The sequence below is a fragment of the Oncorhynchus kisutch genome, linkage group LG23 (assembly GCF_002021735.2).
Source record: "Oncorhynchus kisutch isolate 150728-3 linkage group LG23, Okis_V2, whole genome shotgun sequence".
In the NCBI taxonomy this organism is placed as follows: Eukaryota; Metazoa; Chordata; class Actinopteri; order Salmoniformes; family Salmonidae; genus Oncorhynchus; species Oncorhynchus kisutch.
Window position 1 is genome coordinate 10,645,526 of NC_034196.2, and position 26,180 is coordinate 10,671,705.

The window sequence follows — 26,180 nt, forward strand, 5'->3', positions numbered from 1 at the left end:
GTTCATTCACCTCAGTCAATCTACAAACACATAGCCTATTAGCTAATGTTATTCCCCTGAAAGGGAGGAAATATGAGAAATGATTCACACTGACACGTGGCATCAGAGACAAAACGTTCCTAACTTGTTTGGTAAGATTAGTACTGATTTTCTCAAGGGATCCCACTTGGTGCCGACCCCAAGTTTGGGTACTAACCTCTCTGCTCCTCTCTCTCTGCTTCCTCCTGCATGCATTGCAGCCTGCCTCACCACTAAGCGCCACGTCACTATCTGTCTCAGTAGCCTATGCTCTGTAAAACAAAGTTATTTTGAGAACTCAGCAAGAGCAGAAAATATGCGACTGAGGTAGGCTACGATTAACGTTAGCTTCTTACTTCCTTATAGCTGGCTAGGTAATACTAGCCAGAGCATTACTGCAACAGAAGTCTCTGCCGGAAGCGAGTCACCTGACTGACAGCGACTATTTGCAAGTTGTGCACTCTTTCTCAGAGAGTCGGTTTTTGTTTGTTTGGGGGATGTTTGTAGACACCGCAGGAGTCGCGGGAAGGTTTTAAACAGTGGTGGGAAAAGTACCCAATTGTCATACTTGAGTAAAAGTATAGATACCTTAATAGAAAGTTACTCAAGTAAAAGTGAAAGTCACCCAGTAAAATACTACTTGAGTAAAAGTCTAGAAGTATTTTATTTTTAAGTATCAAAAGTAAACGTAATTTCTAAAATATACTTACACTTGAAGTCGGAAGTTTACATACACCTTAGCCAAATACATTTAAACTCAGTTTTTCACAATTACTGACATTTAATCCTAGTAAAAATTCCCTGTTTTAGGTCAGTTAGGATCACCACTTAGTTTTCAAATCAAATCACGTTTGATCTATTGTTGTCACGTGCGCCTAATACAACACCTTACAGTGAAATGCTTACTTACAGGCTCTAACCAATAATGCGAGAAAGAAAAGGTGTGTGTGTGTGTGTGTGTGTGTGTGTGTGTGTGTGTGTGTGTGTGTGTGTGTGTGTGTGTGTGTGTGTGTGTGTGTGTGTGTGTGTGTGTGTGTGTGTGTGTGTGTGTGTGTGTGTGTGTGTGTGTGTGTGTGTGTGTGTGTGTGTGTGTGTGTGTGTGTGTGTGTAGGTAAGTAAAGAAATAAAACAGGGTTGGGCACCCGTAAAACTGCTGCCATTCCTTCCAGCGCCAATGTGAAATGTCAGAATAATAGTAGAGAGAATGATTTAGTTCAGCATTTATTTATTTAATCACATTCCCCGTGAGTCAGAAGTTTACATACACTCAATTAGTATTTGGTAGCATTGCCTTTAAATTGTTTAACTTCAGTCAAACGTTTAGGGTAGCCTTCCACAAGCTTCCCACAATAAGTTGGGTGAATTTTGGCACATTCCTCCTGACAGAACTGGTGTAACTGAGTCAGGTTTGTCAGCCTCCTTGCTCGCACACGCTTTTTCAGTTCTGCCCACAAGTTTTCAACAGGATTGAGGTCAGGGCTTTGTGATGGCCACTACAATACCTTGACTTTGTTGTCCTTTGTTGTCCATTTTGTCACAACTTTGGAAGTATGCTTGGGGTCATTGTCCATTTGGAAGACCCATTTGCGACCAAGCTTTAATTTCCTGACTGATGTCTTGAGATGTTCAATATATCCACATAATTTTCCTCCCTCCTGATGATGCCATCTATTTTGTGAAATGCACCAGTCCTTCCTGCAGCAAAACACCCCCACAACATGATGCTGCCACCCCGTGCTTCACACTTTTCCCTCCAAACAAAAGGATGGTCATTATGGCCAAACAGTTCTATTTTTGCTTCATCAGACCAGAGGACATTTCAAAAAGTATGATCTTTGTCCATATGTGCAGTTGCAAACCGTAGTCTGGCTTTGTTATGGTGGTTTTGGAGCTGTGGCTTCTTCCTTGCTGAGCGGTCTTTCAGGTTATGTCGATATAGGACTCGTTTTACTGTGGATATAGATCATTTTGTGCCTGTTTCCTCCAACATCTTCACAAGGTCCTTTGCTGTTGTTCTGGGATTGATTTGCACTTTTTGCACCAAAGTAAATTCATCTCAAGGAGACCGAATGTGTCTCCTTTCTGAGCCGTATGACAGCTGTGTGGTCCCATGTTGTTTATACTTGCGGACTATTGTTTGTACAGATGAATGTGGTACCTTCAGGCTTTTGGAAATAGCTCCCAAGGATAAACAAGACTTGTGGAGGTCTCCAAAAAATGTATTTTGAATTTCCCATGATGTCAAGCAACGAGTCACTGAGTTTGAAGGTAGGCCTTGAAATACACCCACAGGTACACCTCCAATTGACTCAAATGATGTCAATTAGCCCATCAGAAGCTTCTAAAGCCATGACATAATTTCTGGAATTTTCCAAGCTGTTAAAGGCATTAAAGGCATAGTCAATTAGTGTATGTAAACTTCTGATCCACTGGAATTCTGATATGTGAATTATACATTTGAAGTGAAATAATCTGTCTGTAAACAGTTAATTGTGTCATGCACAAAGTAGATGTCCTAACCAACTTGCCAAAACTATAGTTTGTTAACAAGAAATTTATGGAGTGTTAGTTTTAATGACTCCAACCTAAGTGTATGTAAACTTCCGACTACAACTGTAAGTATCAAAAGTAGAAGAACAAGTATAAATCATTTAAAATTCCTTATTTTAAGCAAAGCTGAAGGCACCATTTTCTTGTTTTAAAAATGTACGGATTGACAGGGACACACTCCAACACCATTATTTACAAAAGATGCAAGATGCAAAAGATGCAAGATGCCAGACCATAGGCAGTAGGGATGACCAAGTTTTCTCTTGATACTGTAAGTGCATTTCACAATTTTCCTATCCTGCTAAGCATTCAAAATGTAACCTGCCTCTTTGCAAATGAGTGGAATCATGAACAGTTGTTTGTTCATTTATGTTCGCCTGCGTCCTCCGGATTTGCCTCCCGGATAAGCCGTTTTAGCAGCACATTCACCACTCTTTCAAATGGCCCGAGGGCCTGAGACAATGGCGCCGACAGAGATGGTGGCCGTGCTTCAGGTCTTTAGGAAACTATTCAGTAATTCGTTTTTTTAATGTACTATTTCTTACATTGTTAGCCCAGAAAATCTCAAGTGTTATTACATACAGCCGGGATGAACTACTGGATATAAAAGTGAAGTCAACTTAACAAATTTCCGACCTGGAACACGACTTTCCCGAAGCGGTTCCTTTGTTCGGACCTCCACCCTGGACATGGGATCTTATCCCAGAGGCCGACCCAAAAAACGTGGCCACCGCAGGAGAGGCAGACGGAGCGGCCTATTGGTCAGACTTAGAAGGCGAGCACACCATCCACGCTTCTGAGCATTTTACTCGCAAATGTCCAATCTCTAGACAACCACGTGGGTGAAATAAGGGCACGAGTTGCCTTCCAGAGAGTCATCAGAGATTGTAACTTTCTCTGTTTCACAGAAACATGGCTCACAACATGGCTCACAGCCACCCAGTTTCTTCACGCATCGCAACGACAGAAACAAACATCTCTCTGGTAAGAAGAAGGGCGGGCGTGTATGCCTTATGATTCATGGTGTAATCATAACAACATACAGGAACGTAAGTCCTTTAGTTCACCTGACCTAGAATTCCTTACAATCAAATGCCGACCGCATTATCTACCAAGAGAATTCTTTTCGATTATAGTCACAGCCATGTATATACCCCTAAGCAGATACCTCGACGGCTCTGAAAGAACTTCACTGGACTCTATGTAAACTGGAAACCATATATATCTTGAGGCTGCATTTATTGTAGCTGGGGATTTTAACAAAGCTAATCTGAGAACAAGGCTTCCTAAATTCTGTCAGTATATCGAATGCGCGACACGAGCTGGTAGCATTCTGGACCATTGCTACTCAAACTTCCACGATGCATACAAAGCTCTCCCCCACCCTTCCTTCGGCAAATCTGACCATGACTCCATTTTGTTGCTCCCAGCCTATAGACTAAGACAGGAAACGCCTGTGCTCAGGTCTATCCAATGCTGGTCTGCCCAATCGGATTCCATGCTTCAAGATTGCTTCGATCACGTGGACTGGGATATGTTCCGGGTAGCCTCAGACAACAACATTGTTGGTGAGCGAGTGTATTAGCAGGTGCATCAGTGATGTTGTACCCACTGTGACATTTAAAACCTTCCCCAACCAGAAACCGTGGATTGATGGCAGCATTCGCACAAAACTGAAAGTGCAAACCACCACTTTTAATCATGGCAAGGTGACTGGAAACATGATTGAATACAAACAGTGTAGCTATTACCTCCGCAAGGCAATCAAACAAGCAAAGCATCAGTACAGAGACAAAGTAGAGTCGCAATTCAACGACTCAAACACGAGACGTATGTGGCAGGGTCTACAGTCAATTACGGATTACACACACAAAAAACAGCCTTGTTGCAGACATTGACGTCTTGCTCCCAGACAAATTAAACAACTTCTCATGCTTTGAGGACAATACAGTGGCACTGACACGGCCCGCTACCAAAGCCTGTGGGCTCTCCTTCACTGTGGCCAACGTGAGTAAAATATTTAAACGTGTTAACCCTCACAAGGCTGCCGGCCCAGACGGCATCCCTAGCCGCGTCTTCAGAGCATGCGCATACCAGCTGGCTGGTGTGTTTACGGACATATTTAATCAATCCCAGTCTGCTGTGCCCACATGCTTCAAGATGGCTACCATTGTTCCCAGGTAAATGAGCTAAATAACTATCGCCCCATAGCACTCACTTCTGCCATCATGAAGTGCTTTGAGAGACTAGTTAAGGATCATATCACCTCCACCCTTACCTGATACCCTAGACCCACTCCAATTTGCTTATCGCCCCAATAGGTCCATAGACAACACAATCGCCATCACCCTGCCCTATCCCATCTGGAAAAGAGGAATACCTATGTAAGAATGCTATTCATTGACCACAGCTCAGCATTTAACACCATAGTACCCTCCAAACTCATCACTAAGCTTCAGACCCTGGATCTCAACCCCGCCCTGTGCAACTGGGTCCTGGATTTTGACAGGCTGCCCCCAGGTGGTGAGGATAGGAAACAACATCTCCACCCCGCTGATCCTCAACACTGGGGCCCCACAAGGGTGCGTGCTCAGCCCCCACCTGTACTCCCTGTTCACCCACGACTGCGTGGCCATGCACGCCTCCAACTCGATCATCAAGTTTGCAAATGACACTACATTGTTAGGCTTGATTAACAACAACGACGAGACGGCCTACAGGGAGGAGGTGAGGGCCCTCGGAGTGTGCGGTCAGGAAAATAACCTCTCAATCAACGTCAACAACACAAAGGAGATGATCGTGGACTTCAGGAAACAGCAGAGGGAGCATCCCTCCATCCACATCAATGGGACAGTAGTGGAGAAGGTGGAAAGTTTTCAGTTCCTCAGCGTACACATCACAGACAAACTGAAATGGTCCACGTACACAGACAGTGTGAACCTCAGGAGGCTGAAGAAATGTGGCTTGTCACCTAAAACACTCAGACTTTTACAGATGCACAATCGAGAGCATCCTGTCAGGCTGTATCACCACCTGGTACGGCAACTGCTCCGCCCACGACCGCAAGGCTCTCCAGAGGGTAGTGTGCTCTGCTCAATGCATCAAAGGGGCAAACTACCTGCCATTCAGGACACCTACAGCACCCAATGTCACAGGAAGGCCAAAAAGATCATCAAGGACAACAACCACCCGAGCCACTGCCTGTTCATCCAGCTACCCTCCAGAAGGTACTGTCAGTACTGGTGAATCAAAGCTGGGTCCAAGAGACACAAAAACTGCTTCTATATTAAGGCCATCTGACTGTTAAACAGGCATCACTAACACAGAGTGGCTGCTGCCAACATACAGACTCAAATCTCTGGCCACTTTAATAAATGTAATAAATTGATTTAATAAAGGTATTACTAGTCACTTTAATAATGTCTACATATGCTACATTACTCATCTCATATGTACAGTGCCTTGCGAAAGTATTCGGCCCCCTTGAACTTTGCGACCTTTTGCCACATTTCAGGCTTCAAACATAAAGATATAAAACTGTATTTTTTTGTGAAGAATCAACAAGTGGGACACAATCATGAAGTGGAACGACATTTATTGGATATTTCAAACTTTTTTAACAAATCAAAAACGGAAAAATTGGGCGTGCAAGATTTTTCAGCCCCCCTTAAATTAATACTTTGTAGCGCCACCTTTTGCTGCGATTAAAGCTGTAAGTCGCTTGGGGTATGTCTCTATCAGTTTTGCACATCGAGAGACTGACATTTTTTCCCATTCCTCCTTGCAAAACAGCTCGAGCTCAGTGAGGTTGGATGGAGAGCATTTGTGAACAGCAGTTTTCAGTTCTTTCCACAGATTATCGATTGGATTCAGGTCTGGACTTTGACTTGGCCATTCTAACACCTGGATATGTTTATTTTTTAACCATTCCATTGAAGATTTTGCTTTATGTTTTGGATCATTGTCTTGTTGGAAGACAAATCTCCATCCCAGTCTCAGGTCTTTTGCAGACTCCATCAGGTTTTCTTCCAGAATGGTCCTGTATTTGGCTCCATCCATCTTCCCATCAATTTTAACCATCTTCCCTGTCCCTGCTGAAGAAAAGCAGGCCCAAACCATGATGCTGCCACCACCATGTTTGACAGTGGGGATGGTGTGTTCAGGGTGGTGAGCTGTGTTGCTTTTACGCCAAACATAACGTTTTGCATTGTTGCCAAAAAGTTCCATTTTGGTTTCATCTGACCAGAGTAGATCTCTGCAGTTCATCCAGAGTGATCATGGGCCTCTTGGCTGCATCTCTGATCAGTCTTCTCCTTGTATGAGCTGAAAGTTTAGAAGTTGAAAGTTTGTGATTCTTCACAAAAAAATAGTTTTATATCTTTATGTTTGAAGCCTGAAATGTGGCAAAAGGTCGCAAAGTTCAAGGGGGCCGAATACTTTCGCAAGGCACTGTATATACTGTATTCTATACCATCTACTGCATCTTGCCTATGCCGCACGGCCATCGTTCATCCATATATTTGTATGTACATATTCTTATTCATCCCTTTACATTTGTGTGTATAAGGTAGTTGTTGTGAATTTGTTAGATTACTTGTTAGATATTACTGCACTGTCGGAACTAGAAGCACGTAGTATGTTTGCGAGATGCCGGACAAAAGGCAATTTTAGAACCAGTGGTGTACCAGTACTTAAGTAAAAATACTTTAAAGTACTACTTAAGTCGTTTTTTGGGGTATCTGTATTTTACTTTACTATTTATATTTTTGACAACTTTCACTTCACTATGTTCCTAACAAAAATATTGTACTTTTTACTCCATACATTTTCCATGACAACCTAAGTTCTCTAGGTTGTCAGAGAAAATGTATAAAGAAAAATATAGTTCATTTCATGTCTCAGGCCCTCAGCTGTTTGAGACAGTGGTGAAAGTGCTGATAAAAAAGGCTTACCTGGGAGGCAAATCCAGAGGATGGAGGCAAACATAGTGAACACACAACTGTTCATGATTCCACTCATTTGCAAAGAGGCAGGTGCGAATAGAACTCAGTCAGATCAAGGATATAAGCGTTCTGAGCTTTGATCAACACCGGGAGAGAAATGTTCAATGCTGACCCGTAATTGATTTTCTTTGTGTACAAAATATATATTTTTATTATTCATTTATTTTTTCAAATTAGTTACGGCCATGGCAGCATTTACCTTGAATGTGGTCTCCTCGAACATGGGAACATTGCCTTTTAATTTCAATTTCGCACTATAGTGTAGATCTTCTGCGCTACAGATTGAATCTAGGCCTGAGAGGAACAGACATGAATAATGACCAGAGATAGGGAATAGTGACTGTCCAGGCAAAAGTCTTTGAAACAGGTCCCTGTATACATGAGGAGGATGTCATCAGGGCTGTAAATGCAGTCTGATGTCAGGCTAATAGAGATAAATCCATATCTAATAGCCATTATACATACAACACAGACATCCATGCCTGGGGAAACCTGAGCCGCTTACCATTTCAACATCCATCTAATGCTCTACTTCTTCTAGAAATAAGTACGTTTTCCAGAGAACAAATTATGTCCACCTGCTTTACGTCACCAAAAGTGGTATTTGTTGAAATCAGAGCTAGTCATTCTTGAATCGTTTGGCAGAAGCCCCTCTGTCATCCTAATTTATTATTGATTAGGGCCCTTGGGCTCTCTGGCAGGGGTTGAAATAAAAAGCAATCATCCCCACAGCCAATTGGATCAATACACGCCATATTTATGGAAAAGGCAACAGGCGAGGTCTTCACAATTTATTGAATTGGGTGAAAAACAACTGGCAAACAGACACATCAAAATCAGTTTCCATTACAAAAACAGTTGTAAAAACAACAGGAGACAAGGGGCATCTCATCCTTATCCCTTTCTAATTGCAAAACATTCAGGCAATGCTTATTAACCTCTGTCACAAAGAGAAGTCTTCTTTTTTTTTACCTTATTAACAAGAGATTTAGAGAAAGTCATCGAGTGACCTGGGATATAACTTCACTCCTGTCTTCATCATGTTCTATTATATTCTATTACTCCGCTGTAGTGGATCATCCAAATCATTTAGGCTGTGTTTACACAGGCAGCCCAATACTGATATGTTGGTCTTTTGACCAATCAGATCAGATCGTTTGCCCATAATTGAGCTGCCTGTGTAAACACAGTGAGGAGCCCAAAGAATGCTGAAACCAAAGTACAGCACTGTGGTGGTATGTGCAGGTTCGGGTTATGTATATCATCCATAACTGGAGTCATCCTGCATATCACGTGTCTGTTGTAATTGCACATCACTGTGATCACTGTGGGAGTACACTGTGTAATACATGGCACAGTCAATGTAAGAGTGTTCAACCCACTAATATACTCAACTATTTCTCATTGGATGCATCTTCAGCATTGTTCCTTGTACCATTTTAGTGGTAAAACTATAATGGAGCTTGTTTTCAAAAGAGTTTCAGATTCCATGGGCTATTGTAAAATACATGATTTGTAGAGGTCAACAGTGGCAGTTCTTACTATTACCAGGCCACAATGATACAGCACCAAATTGGAACCCTACTAATCCCGGACATCCAGAACAAAATTATTGCGTAATTGCGCCAGATGGTTGATTCATTTCTGGGAAGGAGACGTGTTTTAAAAAATGTACTAACGAGACCACTAAACTAGAACTAGATTAAGCGTCTAAAATGTCCGACCGTTGTTTCAACGTAATCTTCTCACGTTCGCACACGCCAATTCATGGACCGTCTATATTCGGGTTGCATCCGATTTACTCAGTCCAACTCACTAGCACTCAGTGCACACAGAGCGATTAGCGACGACATCATCACGTGATCCAAAAACATGACAGACATTGGATGAATAGAACATTTTTATATGTTCGGCTGTGTATGAAAATGTATAGAAAAACAAATCTAATCTGCCCCAGCGACAATTATTTAAATAATTCAATGGATGTCTGTGCACAAAAGTGACGATTTAAGTGTCTTTTTTGTGACTTTTTAAATGTAATTTCTCTATGGTATCGTCTATGTGAATTGTCTTTCTCGGCCGGGCATCAGTTAAGCTGCAGTGCCGAAGAAAGACTGTAGTGCAGTCGAAATCGTGCTTCTAGACCGGAACAATGGCAAGACTAGCTAAATCTCCACCCCTTTAAACGGATAAACCATCCAGTGTTGGGTAAATCTATGGGCCGGATGTCCCCTTCCTAAAAACGAGAGCGCCTGCGAAATCGTGATTTGTCCAAATGATGAAGAATCTGCTTACCAGAACAAAGTTCCTCGTTCGTAACGCATCCCAGTCTGTCGACAGATGCTAGTACCATTATGTTACGTGCATCTGTCCACCAGAGATTATAGCCATATTTATGAGTAATGAACTTCGTGTTTTATGGTGCTTACTATACCTACTCTACTGCTCATGTACAGTATGTGGATGAAGTGGTTTGAATGAGCCTGAGCAACAGTCCTCACGCTGCCATACCAAGATACAGTATAGCAACACTGAAATAGTTGGTTGTTTCACCCCCCACCCCCTATAATAATATAACACTATAATGATATTACAAAATGAGGGAAGAAGATCAAGAATCAAGACAAGTCTGTCAGGCTTCAACACAGAAAGAGCAGGCACATGGGACACAAAAACTAAGATGTCCTGGATGGGACAGGTAATCTGCTGAGGCAATATAGAGTTTGAATGGGAGTACAGCATGATGAAAGTGCATTTGTCACATGGGTTTTTTCTGTCCTCAGAGACACTCCCCAGAGATCTGAAACCACCTCACCCTTCAAGTACTGGATAATTGCTCAATAAATATCTTTGTTGACGCAATGGGGGGTTACATTATTCAAAAGGTCGATTCTGTTCATAAAGTCATATTGATTTAAAAAGCCTCCAAGGGAATATGGTGTAAATGAGGACAAAAACCCCCAGTTGGGTAAAATTGGCATTCACAGATCGCAGACACTAAAAAGGGCCTAGGTTATCAGACACAATATTGAATTTATACAAAACCCCCAAATAGGGTTGTTAAAAAATACAACTACCAAACTTCTTTGTTTTCATGTCATAAATGTATCTAGAAAAATCTTCCATACATTTGAAACTATTAGTTTTCATAAACATTTTATGCTATTAGGAAAATATTGATAAATGTGTCAAAAAAGCATTTTGCATGTGGTTGATTTAGGAAAAATTGCATGCAGAGGTCCCAAAAATTGGATTATATAATTGTCATGAAAACCAGTGCTACAATTAAAAACTAATTGACAACAATACAAAACTAACACTGCTAGTTCAAAGATAGGATGCCATTCAAATCTATTGACAAGGAGTCTTCATATTGTAGCTCCCCTCTGAAATCATTTGTTGACAAATAAAGAATCATTATCTTTGATTTTGCTGGACGTGTGTCTTTGATGGACGGATGCGGCACACGTGTGACAGGCCATGTAGGATAGGAGACCAGCGTGTAAGGATGTCGTTTCCTTGTCTCCTCTCCAGCACTGGCACTAGATAGATAGGCTGCTCCATCTCAGACACTTCATTTGGCTTCTGTTGGCATTTTGCACATCCTCAGAATCTGCTTCAAGGCTTTCTGAACGTCCTCATCCATCTGACCCTATGAGGAATAAAGCAATGACGTAGTACCATTAAAACCACATCTGCGCCATTTAATATGAAATCACAGAGTACCCAGTATGCATAAAAACGTACCTGAACGGCGTATAGGAGATGCATCCTGTAGACGGACACTATCTCATGGTGCTGCCTCTTTGACTCCTATAGTAAAGAGATGCAGAAACAGGCTAGCGTGTTAACCAATTGGCTAGTGGAATATCATACATCAGCTATAAAAACCATGATGAAACTGCTCAGAATCATGAAAGATAAGCAATAAACCAAAGACTGAATATTTTAGGCAAACACCCAGCAGTGACAGAAACAGAAATCATAAATTACAGTAGACGTCCTTCAAAGATCAGCATCTACATGTCAAATGTCCTTCCTCAGAGCCATCTGATTTGCACAGTACATCCAGAGGAACAGGGTGGTCAATGGCTAACACCTTGATCACACAGACAGCGTTAATGCGCAAAAATATTACGCAGCATCATCTGGATGTGTGTGCAACAAAGGTTCAACATTCAACTTCTGCTACCGTTTCTGTCAAGCCATCTACACATACAGTTTGATGCATACGTTTGATAAAGCCAACGTATACACCAACGTGTGCAGCCTGGGACAAGCAGCGGCAGATGGTGAGATACAGGAGGGTCCCGTTTGGCCTCCCCTGGACCAGAGGAGGATGCCCTGTATCAGTACATTACATCTCTTGGCTCTAACACAGAAGCTAATCATGACAGTACAGAGATCTTAATTTCAGCACATAATTCATCGCAATTCCGCTTCCAACTGTCTGGCAGTTGTTCCAGGAAATTCCTTAGTCCAAGGGATTTGTGTAAACAGTGTATCCTGTCTTCTCTGACGCTATCGGAGTGAGGGTGAATGTAGTATACAGATTCATGGTTGAATGAGCCATATTAGCTATAGTGTGAAGGTGTATGACTCACGACTTACCCCTAGCTGGTACTGCAGCTGCTTGACTTGCTGCTGTAGGTTGTCCAGCTGCTGCTGCTGCAGGGTCTGCTGTCTCTTGGCAGAGCCTGCGCTGTAGGATAGCTGGGATAGGCTGTTTAAGGCATCCTTTAACTTCCCCACCTCTCTCGACAGGTCATCAATCTGATACACAAACAATGCGGGGGATTAATACAAGGAACGAAACTGTCTATCATATGGCCACAACAAAATAAAATGTCACGAGGAAGCAAAATAGAGGGATAGCTTTCTAAACTCAAAGTATTTCCTTTGCCAAACCAGGGAAATCTGCTATATCATTACTGGTGAACATTGTACTAAACACTCTACCAACAGAAAGCTGTAACTTACAAACCTTCTTATTCTTCTCTCTCTCTGAGCTGACGTGTCCCTCCACCAGCTTCTTCAGCTGAGCTATGGCATCCTGGGCACCTCTGAGCTTGGTGCTCAGAGCGTGGTTCTCCTTCTCCCTGCTGACGGCCAGCTCCTGCAGGGCCTCCCTCTTGCTCCTCCCCTCCTTCAGCTCCTGCCACGCTGCAGCCGCATCCAGAGCCACCTCATCCTGCTTCCTCAGGGCCCCCTGGAGAAGCTGCGTCAGGTGGCCCACCTCAGTCTCCAGACCCCCTCTCATCTGCTCGTGCTCCAGCCGTGATATAGAGTCGTCCGGTGTGTGGTCCTTCTCCACGGTCAGTCTGTTCTGTAGGGCATCCACCTGCAGGGCCCTCTGGGACAGCTGTTGTCTCAGAGCGTCTGCCTGGTCCTCTAGGTCCTTGATGGCACTGCCCAGAGAGGACACCACCTGGGTGTGGTCAGCTAACGCCACTGACCCCTGGGCCAGAGCATCAGCCTCCTGCTTCAGGAGGGCGATCTCCTCCAGAGAGGCTGAGTACTTGCCCTGTGTGTCGGCTAATGATGCCTGCAGCTCCTCCACTCTGTTCCTCAGCGTGTCCTGCTCTTTGACTGGGGAGAATACAGGGCTGCCAGGCTTAGACTTGACAGCCAGGGTCTCCTCCAGCTGGTTCCTGGTGGAGCTCAGTTCACTCTTGGCCTCGCTGTAGGACTTGGAGAGCTCCAGCAGGCGGCGCTGCAGCCCATCAATAACACTCCCCAGCTCACCCTTCATCTCCTCAAAGTCATTAGCTGCAGCCTCCACAGGAACCGTCCCCCTCAGCGCCTCCTGCAGCATCCTGATTTCCTCCTGTGCCTCCTTGTACCGGTCCACCAGCAAACTCTTATCGTGATCAGAGCTGTGGTCTGCTGCCTTCAGCCTGGCCTCCAGCTCCCTGATCCGGCCTACATCTCTCTCCCTCTGCTGCCCTGACTGGGCCAGCTGGGACCTCAGCTCTTTCACTTCCTGCTCCAGAGAGCTTCTCAGTCGCTGGAGCTCCTGCTCTGCCAATTCCCTTCCTCCAGCACCTCCTCTTTCAATCTGTGCCCTGAGGGCCAGCACCTCCTCTCTGGCCTGCTGGTGTTTCTCCTGTGTCTCCGTCAGCTTGGCCTGGAGCTCTGCTAGACTCTCAAGCAGCACCTTTCCCTCCCTTCCCTTCTCCTCATCCTGCTCAGGTATGAACCTGGCATGGAGTGTGCGGTTCTCCTTCTGCGTCTCCTGTAGTTTAGACTGGATGCTCCCTAGGGACTCCCTCAGCAGCCTGATCTCCTCCTCGCCTCCCTCCTTCCCCCCCTCCTCACTCTCTTCCTCCTCCTGTCTCAGGGAGGTGATGCTGAGCTCCAGGGCGGACCCTTCAGACATGTCCTCCTCGGTCCCCTGAGGCTGGAGCAGGGTCTCGCTGGGGGACTCGTGGGTGGTGTGGTAGGAGGCGTTAGAGTTCATACTATCTGGACGGGACGAGTCTTCATGGCCCCCCTCACCTCCCTGGGGAGACGGACGCTTCTACAGGGAGATGGAGAGATGAGAATTGAGGAAAAATAAGTAACCACTGTTTAGTCGATTTTTAGGGTCTTAATGGATATTTCTTATGTAGAGTGACAAATTATAGTAAACAAAACACTGGTATTACGATTGACAGAGAAAAGGCCTATTATCACTATAATGGGATATCTACGCTCTTGGAATGACGAGTTGTTTCGTTTGACAGCTTACCTTGAGTATCTGGGCTAACTGCTGGTTCTCCAGAGACAGAGCAGTAATCTTTGCTTGTAGGGCCACTACTAGAGCTGAGTCTACCTTCCCACAGTCCTCTGCCTGTATCAACACAATTATACAGTTAACCTGCAATGGTTTGAACTATCAGGGAATATGTTAAGTTCTTGGTGCATCTCATGAGACTTCCATAACCTTCCATTAGTACATGTAGTAATATTAGTCAACAGTGTGGGTGACTGTGTGGGGTTTTGAGCTACAGCAGGACAGTGCCCTGGAGCAGGCAGGATTCTCTACCTGGTCATCCCCAGCCATTAAAAACACAGCACAGCAGCTGTATAAATGGGTTCCAGAGAGATAGAAAGGGGACAGAGAATGCTAGAGGCCTGGGATCAAAGCAGCGCAGGCAAGTGATATTAAAGGCCTGCGCTGTAGCTGTAACTCGCCTTGGGCCCCGGCTCCGTCTCCGTCTGGCTCATAGTCACAGTCTGGTCCACAATCTGCTTCAGATCCTCAATGGTCTCCAGCAGTATGCACTTCTCCCCCTGTAGCTTCTCCACCTCCTCTCTCAGAGACACGCTCTGCAACTCCTCCTCCTGAGACAGGGAGGGGATGGGATGGGGGGGGGGGGCGGACGGACGAGAGAGAGCGAGCAGTGAGCAAAACCAACATAAACAAAAATATCGACACAGAACAAAAACATGACGGGCAACAACCAAGATAATACTTTAGAGAAAAGAGCTGTTCTTTTAAATGAGAGCCCTGTGATGACTTCTTGAGTGTAAGTGCATGTACCTTATAATTGAATACTTTAGATCCAAAACTTTTACTGGAGACCGGAGTTTCATTTGGGGTCATGTACGCGGGAGAGTTGGGGCTAGACATCTAGAAACATAAATGACATTTCTCAGTGTTTACTCCTGCGTTCAGAACTAAACATTTCTGTTACAGTACTTCAGCAATAGTCAATACATAGAATTACACTGAGACAGACAGAATAACAACCCTAATGCACTGAATACAAAGAGCCCTTGAATGAAAGCAGTAGACAAGCAGGGTGAGGGTCCAAAACATTTAAGGACAACACTGGGTATCCAAACAGATACAAAGGTGAATTACATTTCTCACGTGTTTTGCTCTATAGACACAGTAATTACTACTGGGAATTCAAACAGACACATACGAGGTCAACACATATTATAACGTTCAAGAACTTCATTCAGAGTAAAAGTAAAGCGTTACCTGACACAAACAGGGCTAAGGATCAATCAAAAGGGAAGCAGATACATAGATAGCCACACAGACGGGCTCAGTCAGTCTGCCTGTCAGTCTGCCTGACAGGCAGGCAGACTGACTGACAGGCAGGCAGACTGACTGACAGGCAGACTGACTGACAGGCAGGCAGACTGACAAGTAGGCAGACTGACTGACAGGCAGACTGACTGACAGAGAGAGACATGCCTTTACCTGCACAGGACTTATGGGAGGTGGAGGTGCTTTTCGTTTTTTGGGAGTTGTGCTTGGATCGCCACCTAATCTAGCCACTTGATCATGCTGAGGTGTGAGTGAAGGAGTGGGAAGAAAGAAGAACAAAAACGATCCTGCAGTGTTTAGTTAGGTTAGCTAGTGAAAAAGAAGAATCAAACATTTGGAGAACTTGTAATCAAAGAGAAGGTATTTATCCAGGAGTAGCAAGGGCTTGGAGTAGTAATCTGCTTAGCTAAGGTGTTAGATTCATGCTCATACATTGTCCTGTTTTGGGGTGGCAGGTAGCCTAGTGGTTAGAGCGTTGGGCCAGTAACCGAAAGGTTGCTGGATCAAATCCCCGAGGTGACAAGGTGAAAATTATGTGGTTCTACCCCTGAACAAGGCAGTTAACCCACTGTTCCCTGGTAGGCCGTAAATAAGAATATGTTCTTAACTGACTTCCCTAGTTAAATGAAATACCAAAAAATAAAATACATGCTGCTTGAAGTGCATTTCAAAACGAGTTTCATCAATCTTATCAATCTTATTCAAGATTAGGTTGTTTAATGATGATACTGTGGCAAGAGGTTGGTTCTGACTGTTTAATTTGTATTATTCCTTCTGATTAGACTAATAAGTATAATTTATCACATTCATATCAAGTGAATGTGTGTAGGGTCAATGAGCAGGACAACAGGTTGCAGTTGTGAAGTTTGGAAGAAGATAGCAAGATTGCAGAAGCTGAAGTACTGGTAACTTACCTGAGGAGTTTTGGGTGACTTTGGAGACAACGGGGTGTCTGTGAATGAGGAGAGGAGAGAAGGGGGGGGGGGAACAACATTCAAGGGACAGCCTGAAGATGGCAGTGTTGGGTCAATTCTGCATGACAGGCAAACTGACAAGCTGCATTTCAAAGCTTGACCACAAAGAGGTCAATGATGTACATGGGTAGAAATACATGTGTATTGTTGAGGGCACTGGAGGATTGGAGTTGGGAAACACTGTGCTTGAATGTCATAACTTCCACACACCTCAAATAGATTTGAAGGGAAATTAAGCCTGAAGGAGTCTGCTAGAGTCTCTGGTCAACTGCCTCATACTAGGCACGATCCAGTAATGAAGACAGTTCCTGTCTTACCTGAGTCGGAGTGGGCCTTGTGCAGCGCCGCAGTGAGGACGGCCTTGACTTCAATGCTGCCAGACATTTTGGCGTAGTGCAGGACGTCGTGACCCAAAGAGTCCACAGCCTGGAGGTCAGCTCCTCTCTGGACCAGAACCTCCACTACAGACACACTGCTGCTCTCACTGGCCAGCATCACCGCTGTCCTGTATCACACAGTCAGAAATAGTATCGTCATTGTCGTCATCACAATACTCATCATTAACATCATCATCCTCCTTCTCACCATCATCATCCACACCACCATCATCAACCTCACCATCATTCTCACCATCATCATCATCATCATCATCCTCACCATCATCATCTACATCCTCACCATCAAGGCATTATAATGTAACGTGCTTGTAGACAACCCTGTAATGATGAGATGAAGTTATGAAGCGGAAGGCAAGTGTGATCTGCCAGATGAGTCCTCCCCTACCTGCCGTTCTTATCACACGCGTTGACGTCGGCTCCCCAGTCCAGGAGGCTGCCGCACACCTCCGTCTGGGCGTGTCTGGCGGACAGCAGCAGGGGGCTGAGGCCATCCTGCAGGACCCACACATCATAGTTCACTCACAGTAACAGTATCCTGTGTAGACGGTCTGTTCAGATGCCTTGATCATAGCAGGTGAACACAGAAGCACACATACGGTCCCAAACCGACATACTGACGTTCACATACTGTACTGTTAAAGGATCCACAACCTTGTTTTCTCGGGAAAGGAAGAAGTGGGAGAAGTGATTGGAATGTAAGCGCGACAGTACATATTCAGCTGCTGTACACTAGAAGCATTGTTTGGTCTGCTGCAATGAAAACATACGAGACGTATAGCACAGAGAAAAAACAGCTGTTTCGCTCATGTAGTCTATGACCACAATGCAATTCCTAAGACGACAATTGGAGCATTGACGAGTGGTAACAGGCTGGGCTACATCCTTCAGCATCCTGCTCAAATAAAAGCACGACTTTATAGCGCCAGCCTCCACTCAAACAAACCAGAGCAAAGGACTTTTATTATATTATTTTGGCATGCGGAGTTAGCCATTCTCCCCCACAGCTCAGAGAGGGAAAATGAGAAACTTTACTCTACCCCCCGCTCTCTCACACACACAGACCCCTTCGTACACCCCTCCACACACAGCGTTCTCCGTCCCATGCACAGACAGTCCTCCTTATCAAATAATGTACACAACACATATGTTCCACATATTTTCTAGATTCCTTTCCTTATATCCTTTCTTTCCCAGGGTTTGGCTTGTCTTAGTAATACGGTTTAGGAAACTGACACCTCATCAAAAGCAGAGGCAGGCAATATCTACATGCGCAGCCTGTCTGCTTCACAGGACATTACACACACTGCACTGGGCGTTGACTCTTAACACAATCAAGAGGATTTACACAATTTCTGTCTCACTGGTAGATGGAACATTTCTCGAAAATCACATATTATCCCTGAAAGCTCTCGGAAAACACGTTCTGGACGAACCATAAAAAGTGAAATACAATTCTTTCTTTTTTTTGCTGACACTAAACTTCATACAGATGTGGAATCTTAGTTTGAGCCAGTCTCCTACAGCAGGTAAATAATTCTGCAACAAAAGGAAATATGAATTATTATGTGGATTACAATTCATGGACATTTTTGTAGCGGTTGATATATTTTTCACAAGGGAAAATCAAGTCTGAAATTTCTAAGTGGAAATGACAAACTTTATAGAAGCCTTTTTAAAACCTCGAATTCACAACAAATGTTTCATTTCCTGTGTTGCAGGAAATTCTCCTGCAAATCTCTGACCAGATTTCCCCTTGTGAAAAATGTATCAGTAGGAAATTCTCCTGCAACGCGGTGATCAAATTAAGATACCACATCTGTACCTTCAAAATCAACATCAAAGTAACTTAATTACTTCTAACTTCTACCATACATTAAAACCAGGAGCCAGTTTAAAAAGCATTTCACCATTAGCAACATATTTTCCCCAGAGATACACGTCACATACCATAACTAGTAGATTGAGTGATTTCTCTGGTGATACTTACATTTCCAAGACCTTGTCTAGACGCTGACTACCAGCTCTGTCAAGGTGATGAGGCTTCTGACAGCCAGGTGTGAGAAAACTGACAGTGACAGCTCTTATTCACCAAGAATGACCTTGGATGATTCTCTCGCGTATAAAATGGAACCTTCCAAGCTGTTTAACATATCCGACGTTCAGACCACACTCTGGAGAGTTAGACCATATTCTTTGTCACTGGGGTGATTTCTGGTAAATAACATTGGAATCTTTTCAGACCATACTCTACAGTTTTAGTTAGTGTGTGTGTATGTCTATACAGGTGTAGGATCTTAATTTGATAATCCTGTTGCAGGAGAACTTTCCAGCAATGCATGAAATGTAAAACTTGTAGGCTATTTGAGGTTTAAAAAGGCTTTTAGGCTATTTGAGGTTTAAAAAGGCTTCTGACTTGATTTTCCCTTAAAAAAATGTATCAACCCCTACAAAAATGTCAATTTATAATAATCCACATAATAATTCCTGTTGCTGCAGGATTATTTTCCTGATGTAGCAAACTGGCTCAAATTAAGAGAGAACAGATCAACCTTGGTAGGAAAGAGGAATGAACACTAGCCATTGAGTGTAGGTGTGACAAATACAACATTTGACACATGAGGAATCTAAATGGGGTTCAGAGATGTGCCAGAGTTGACTGGGAATGTGTCAGACTTGCTTAGTGTTAAACGAACACACACCACAAAGGGCAAAGCTATTATGTGGGTTTCTAAGGGTCTTATGTCATGTATTTACCAGCCGAAAGGCCTAACTTTGGTCTTGAAAACAGAACAAGACAAAAGTCCTGCTTTCCTCATCTCTGGCAGACAAAGCCCTGGCAGGCGCAGAGTGTGAATGTTTTCCAGAGTGTGAATGTTTTCATACCCCTCACAGTCTGGGGGGGAAACAAGGGGATGAGAAATACGTGGACTGATCCTCATGCCTAAATAAAGCTACAGTATGGCATCTGTGGGTTAGGCCAGCAGAGCAGAGGCTGGCTGCCAGGGCCCAGGAGGCTAATGTAACAATCTAACATTAAAACCATGTGTAATCTCAGCACTCAGCACGGTGCACCACAGAAAGCTGTGGCTAAGGCTTTCTGGTCCGAGACACAGAGATGGGGAGGGTTAACCATGAAGGAGTGCCCAGGGTCCTAGCAAAGCCACATTGTTACAGCAATAATGTGCCCCACTGGCTATAGTTTCCCTTATTTCTACTCCATTCGCCTCCTGCATTTGAGAGGCCTGCGTGACTACAGTAAGTACCTCATCACCATCCTCTAATGGTATTGACATAGTTCTGTCTCTGTGTGTTTTATCGGTGCGTTGACATGAACATGGATTACAGCCAACCACACGGTAAACATTCCCCCCTCTGCGACTGTGAATGTTCAAAAACCGCCAATCCCAGGAATTCTCTCTCTGTTACATCCTTTTGTCAGTATTTACAGTATTTAAAGAAGATATATAGGCATGTGGCACGTCAAGTATTAACAAGTTGGCATGTTCTTCCCAGCGCTTTCTGTTAGAAGAGAAGATGAATTAGTTCCAGATGTAAGCGAGACCAGGATCCAGGTTCACCCTTCACTGTGAACCACGGCTATAGTGGTGTTGACCTACAGTAACACGGAGTAAGAGCAGGCGTTAGCTACAGCTCCTCCCACTGAATGTGAAATGCAGCCAAATGAGGTACTTTGGCTTGACGTGTGCGCTGCTGATGACTGTCTCCATCACCTCCTAGTGAGGTCATACTCCGTGAACTTAACAAAACCTCTCAACAAGGATACATACCGCAGCTGACTGCCTCCTGCGCCCGACTGTTTCTGAACAGCAGGCTCTGCCCACACACAGCTAAAGTACCGCCGTTCAGATGGCATCAAAGCCCATTTGGATCGGATTGGATAGCACTCCACCATTACCCGCGATTGTTTCTGAGAGAGACTTTAAATGCTGCAATAGCTCTCTAACAGAAACACAACATAGTTATCTTGTGTGTTTATTATCCGGAGGATACAGACAGGATGACAGGCTCACAGTAATGAAGATGTGTCAACCAGGGTTTGAGCGGGGTGAGAAAGCGATGCACTTAAAAAAACTCTGACTGGTGTGTGACTCCCTCCCTGGCCCTCCACAGCACCCAGTTCCTTGGAGTGTATCAGTGTTCCGTGCTATTTCAGGATGAAGGAGGGTTGAGGAGAAGCCACAGCTGGATTGGAGAGGTTTGATATCTACACTGCAGCACAGCTCTTTTTTCTAATACATCCCCCATAAAAAGTCTTTGATTGGGCCAAATTGACTCATTTGTTAACAAAAGAGTATCGTAATTCCTATCTTGTTTTACGAAAAATGCTCTATGTCAACGTTATAGACTTGGCAAAAGTACAAGGAAATGCAGGATTTGAGAAACGCTTCAAACAATTGAGTATGAGGACAGAGGATGTAACACAAACCCTCACTAAAGGAAGAGTATGCTTCTCTACGGAGTTGAATCAGAGGTTCGGACTGTGCTGTGTTGGATATTACTGAGACATACAATCTTAAACATGTATCCCGAGGTAGACTGGCAGTAAATTACTGGATCAGAAGGACTCTACATAAATAAAAGCCCTCTCGGCCCTTTATACGACCCCGGTGCTGCAATTAACGTAATTGGAAGTAACATAGGGATTTTTATATGAGGGTGAGTGTGTGCTGGGAGTGGGTTTGTCAGTGAAGCTGGCGGGAGGGAGACATCTTGTACAGCAGGGATGTGGCATCACGCCTCCCAAAGAGGAGGAGGAAAAATAACACAGAGCTGAAAGAAACCACAGACATGTACAATGTCTCCATTGGAGACCACAAGCCCAGCTACCACGACACAAATACACAATGTATGCCTCACACACAGCGAACCCCTAACACACATACACACCGTTAACGCCACAATAACACACCATCACCTCCACAAACACACACTTGCATGCACACCCGCACGCACACACAGTCGGATGTTAATTTGCTGGTCATTTTTTGAGGCACAGCAGAGCAAGTACAGTGGGACTACTCCATGCTGCATTTATGCGGAACAGCCTTCTCTCAACCCACAGGGTAGTAATAAAACTTCAGGTCATGGATATTTCATTAGTTGAAGACGATACAAACAATAACTTGAATGATAAAACTGCACTGTATCTGATCTAATGGCATACGTACCGTGTCTTTGATGTTTACCGGACACTTGTGCTCACATAAGGTTTGGACAATCCCAATGCTTCCACTGGCAGCTGAGGGAGAAAAATAAGATACATGGATTGATAAGCCCAAAATGCCCTGCCTACCATGGAGTTATGTACGGAACGAATACAAAACGCCACGGCAGGTTATTGACTAACTGAGAGCCGTGTCAAAGCTCTCCCACAGGCCCCCGGCATGACTCCTCCTATAGCAGCTTGCTCCCTGAATAGAACCCTACTGTGTCCAACATGGTGCAATTATCTTGCAGTCACCCATAAATGGACGTTGGAACCCGGGAGAAAAAAACCTGTCAGTAGAGTCTCTTACTATGCAATTGACATGGCTCTTTTTACTGTAGTCTTTGATCCAAGCCCCCCGCACCCCAGATAAAAGCATCCTCTGCTGGCCGAAGCCTCTCTAAATGTATATGTTTTTTAGTAAAGTATGGTTCACCCCAGGCACAGAAACATTCCTGTCATATACTGTATAAGACAACACCCGAGGTATAGTCTAGTCTTATAGCCCCGGCCACTTCTGTAATCATCAGCAGGACTTTGAGCTGAGGTACAGCAGTGAGATGGATTGTGTCATGGATGAGTACAGGACCGTGACTGAAAGAGGGGAATTGAGATCAGATGCTTAGAGGATAGGCTATCTGCTGCTCTGCACCTGAGAAGAGGAATCATCAAGCCATTTTATCCTCCTAGGTTTGATGGTCTCAAGTAATACAAATAGGATCTCAATCGATTTCTGATGAACACCACCATTTCAGTGGGAATCTTCAATGCCCAAGTTACAATTTTCCCAGAGCTGATGCCTAGGAATGCCCTATAGACATAAAGTGTCATACGTTCATGTAGGCATTATAGAGGCCTTCTGCATACAAGTTATTTCTAACCAAGTCTTACCTGCGTGATGAAGGGCTGTCTTCCCTGAGCTGTCCAGAGCATCCAACACACATTTACTCTGGTGGGAAAACACAGGCTTAGGTTAACATCTATATCACCATATTATTTTTCCATCACTGTTATGTTTGTCTTGAAAAATTGGTCTGAGCCTTAAAAAGGGGAACCACAGCAAATTTCTGAAATTTGTCCAAGTGCCTAAACCTCTCTGCTTAGTGTTGGACTGTCTGTCAAAGTGTGCACCGCTCTCACTCAGGGAGAGCCCCTCACTGAGCGCTAGATAGAACTTTGTGGAATACAGAAAATATACGGGGGGGGGGGGGGAATGTACGTTCCGTCACAGCGAACAAACTCAATCTGGGAAGACCAATCGATTGTGCGATGCAACATAAACATTGTATATGATACATTTGGGTCACGGGTTCACAATTTGACCTTTTCTGAGATCTCTGCCAAGAAAGCAGCAAACAGCAGCCCGTGTGGGCTTACTGCACGTGCAACAACACAGGCACGAGAGAACTCCTCATAAAACACAACACTGTCACCGTCAGTTTTCAAAATACATCCGTCTTTACCACATCACCCAGCACGCCTTTTATTATAGTCCTATAGTCACTCGAGAAATATATACTGAAGCAAATTTCACCCACGTTTTAGATCGAGACAGAGATACTGAAAGTTTATGAAGACAAAAGCCAAGCGGACACGTGGAATTATTGGATGTATGGTTGACATGACAGAAAGGTATGAGGATATGTTTTTATCGAAAAGGTGGGTAAAAATGTTTGCTTCAGTATACATTTTTTCACGCACTAAAGTTGAATGTGTTGTTGTGTAGCACACGCATTTTCTGCTTGGTTTAGGCTACAGAGAAAAGGACTGAAAGAGAAACGGTCTGGAAATAGGACTATAATAAAAGGCGTGTTATGTTATAAGGACATCAGTCAATTCAAATACATTCATTAGGCCCTAATCTATGGATTTCATATGACTGGGGAGGAGCTCAGCTACCGGGGAGCCAGGCCCAGCCAATCAGAAGGTTTTTTTATCCCACAAAAAAAGGGCTTTTATTAGACAGAAATACTCCGTTTCATCAGCTGTCCGGGTGGCTCTTCTCAGTTAATCCCACTTGTGTAGAAGCCGGATGTGGAGATCCTGGGCTGGCGTGGTTACACGTGGTCTGCGGTTGTGAGGCCAGTTGGAGGCACTGCCAAATTTTCTAAAATAAGTTGGAGGCGGCTTATGGTAGAGAAATGAACATTAAATTCTCTGGCAACAGCTTTGGTGGACATGCCTGCAGTCAGCATGCCAATTGCACACTCCCTCAAAACTTGAGACATCTGTGGTATTGTGTTGTGTGACAAACCCGCACATTTTAGATTGGCTTTTTATTATCCCCAGCACAAGGTGCACCTGTTTAATGATCATGCTGTTTAATTTAGCTTCTTGATATGCCACACCTGTCAGGTGGATGGATTATCTTGGCAAAGGAGAAATGCTCAGTAACAAATTTGTGCACAAAATTTGAGAGAAATATACTTTTTGTGCATATAAACATTTTCTGGGATCTTTTATTTCAGCTCATGAAACATGGGACCAACACTTTACATGTTGTGTTTATATTTTTGTTCAGTATATTTTGAAAACGGTCAGTGACAGTGTTGTGTTTATGAGAAGTTCCCTCGTGCGCGGGTTGTTGCACGTGCAGTAAGCCACTGTGGGCTGCTGTTTCCTGCTTGCTTGGCTGAGACCTCAGAAAAGGTCCAATTGTGAACCCGTGACCACAAAGTTCTATCTAGCGCTCAGTGAGGGGTGCATAACCTTGTGACGTAGCGCTCGCTCTAGCTCTGGCTTGCTCTCCCTGAGTGAGAGAGGTGCATAATTTGACAGGCAGTCCCACTCTAAGCCGGAGAGCTTTAGGCACCGTTGTAAACCATTTTTCAGACGCATTTTCATTTGGAATTAATGGGAGTGCCCTTGCCTCAGGTTTCCGACAGTGTGTCAAGTCAATCTGTATGGGCAAGTGGCTTAGCTGGCCATTCAAGTGACAGGCATTACCAGAGAGAGGGAAGGACATGTATTACATCGGACCTCAGCTTCCCAACTGTTTGGAAAATGGTCTCAATCTCACGGAGACACTTAAAATGAACCCACTGAAAATAGTTCCCTCAGTTGTTGATAGGCTATGTATCGATTACAAAAACAGCTTTAGTACAGAATTGCTACACGGAAGCTTTGAATTCAGCTGCTACAAAACAAATATATAAGAAGGACTGATATTAGCATTAAGTAGATGATGTACATACAGACATACTCACAGCAGAGTTCATTTTGGCAGCTATTTTAGATTTAGTTTTCGTCACATTTGAGTTATTTCCCCCATTGCTAGTTTCGGTTATCAGTCGACTAAAACTATTTTAGTCTAGTTGTAGTCACAGCCTTTTTAGTCACATAATAGTCAGTGCATTTTTCTTCTTCTATTAAATAATGAATATTTAGGCTACCTCCAACTTCCATCATGTGCACATTCAGATAGCCGTGTCCAACTACACTTACTATCTCCTCATCTAACTTAGCTGGCAACATTGATATTGTGGCAGAGTGTAACCAAAGGCAGCCATAATTAATCATATAGTGCATTCGGAAAGTATTCAGACCCCTTGACTCCCCTCCCCCCCCATTTTGTTACGTTACAGCCTTATTCTAACATGGATAAAATACAAAAGACATCCCCAATCTACACATAATAAAACAGCTTTTTAGAATTTTTCCAAATGTATAATAAATCAAAAACCAGAAATACCTTATTTACATCAGTATTCAGAGCCTTTGCTATGAGACTCAAAATTGAGGTCAGGTGCATCCTGTTTCCGACTTGATTGGAGCGACCTGTGGTAAATTCAATTGCTTGGACGTGGTTTGGAAAGGCACACACCTGTCTATATAAGGTCCCAAAGTTGACAGTGCATGTCAGAGCAGAAACCAAGCCATGAGGTTGAAGGAATTGTGTTGAGGAACAGATGTGGGAAAGGGTACCAAAACATTCCTGCAGCATTAAAGGTACCCAAGAATACAGTG

At 43.9% G+C, this 26,180-nt stretch overlaps 1 protein-coding gene across 3 annotated transcripts in view; it reads right to left on the reverse strand.

The window, feature by feature from the left end:
* Positions 1 to 8,347: 8,347 nt before the first annotated feature.
* Positions 8,348 to 26,180, reverse strand: part of rai14 (retinoic acid induced 14) — a 42,293-nt gene continuing 24,460 nt past the window's right edge. For 2 of the 3 annotated variants that reach the window (XM_020457365.2, XM_020457364.2), the window contains exons 6-18: positions 23,106 to 23,163; positions 22,177 to 22,247; positions 17,373 to 17,479; positions 16,907 to 17,094; positions 16,530 to 16,567; positions 15,769 to 15,855; positions 15,097 to 15,186; positions 14,748 to 14,897; positions 14,302 to 14,403; positions 12,556 to 14,091; positions 12,183 to 12,344; positions 11,319 to 11,384; positions 8,348 to 11,223 (exon numbers count right to left, since the gene is read on the reverse strand). In XM_020457365.2, coding sequence (XP_020312954.1) covers positions 11,146 to 11,223; positions 11,319 to 11,384; positions 12,183 to 12,344; positions 12,556 to 14,091; positions 14,302 to 14,403; positions 14,748 to 14,897; positions 15,097 to 15,186; positions 15,769 to 15,855; positions 16,530 to 16,567; positions 16,907 to 17,094; positions 17,373 to 17,479; positions 22,177 to 22,247; positions 23,106 to 23,163 — 2,733 coding nt within the window. In that variant the 3' untranslated portion in view covers positions 8,348 to 11,145. The remainder of the gene's footprint in view (positions 11,224 to 11,318; positions 11,385 to 12,182; positions 12,345 to 12,555; positions 14,092 to 14,301; positions 14,404 to 14,747; positions 14,898 to 15,096; positions 15,187 to 15,768; positions 15,856 to 16,529; positions 16,568 to 16,906; positions 17,095 to 17,372; positions 17,480 to 22,176; positions 22,248 to 23,105; positions 23,164 to 26,180) is intronic. The other variant, XM_020457366.2, reaches the window with a different exon arrangement.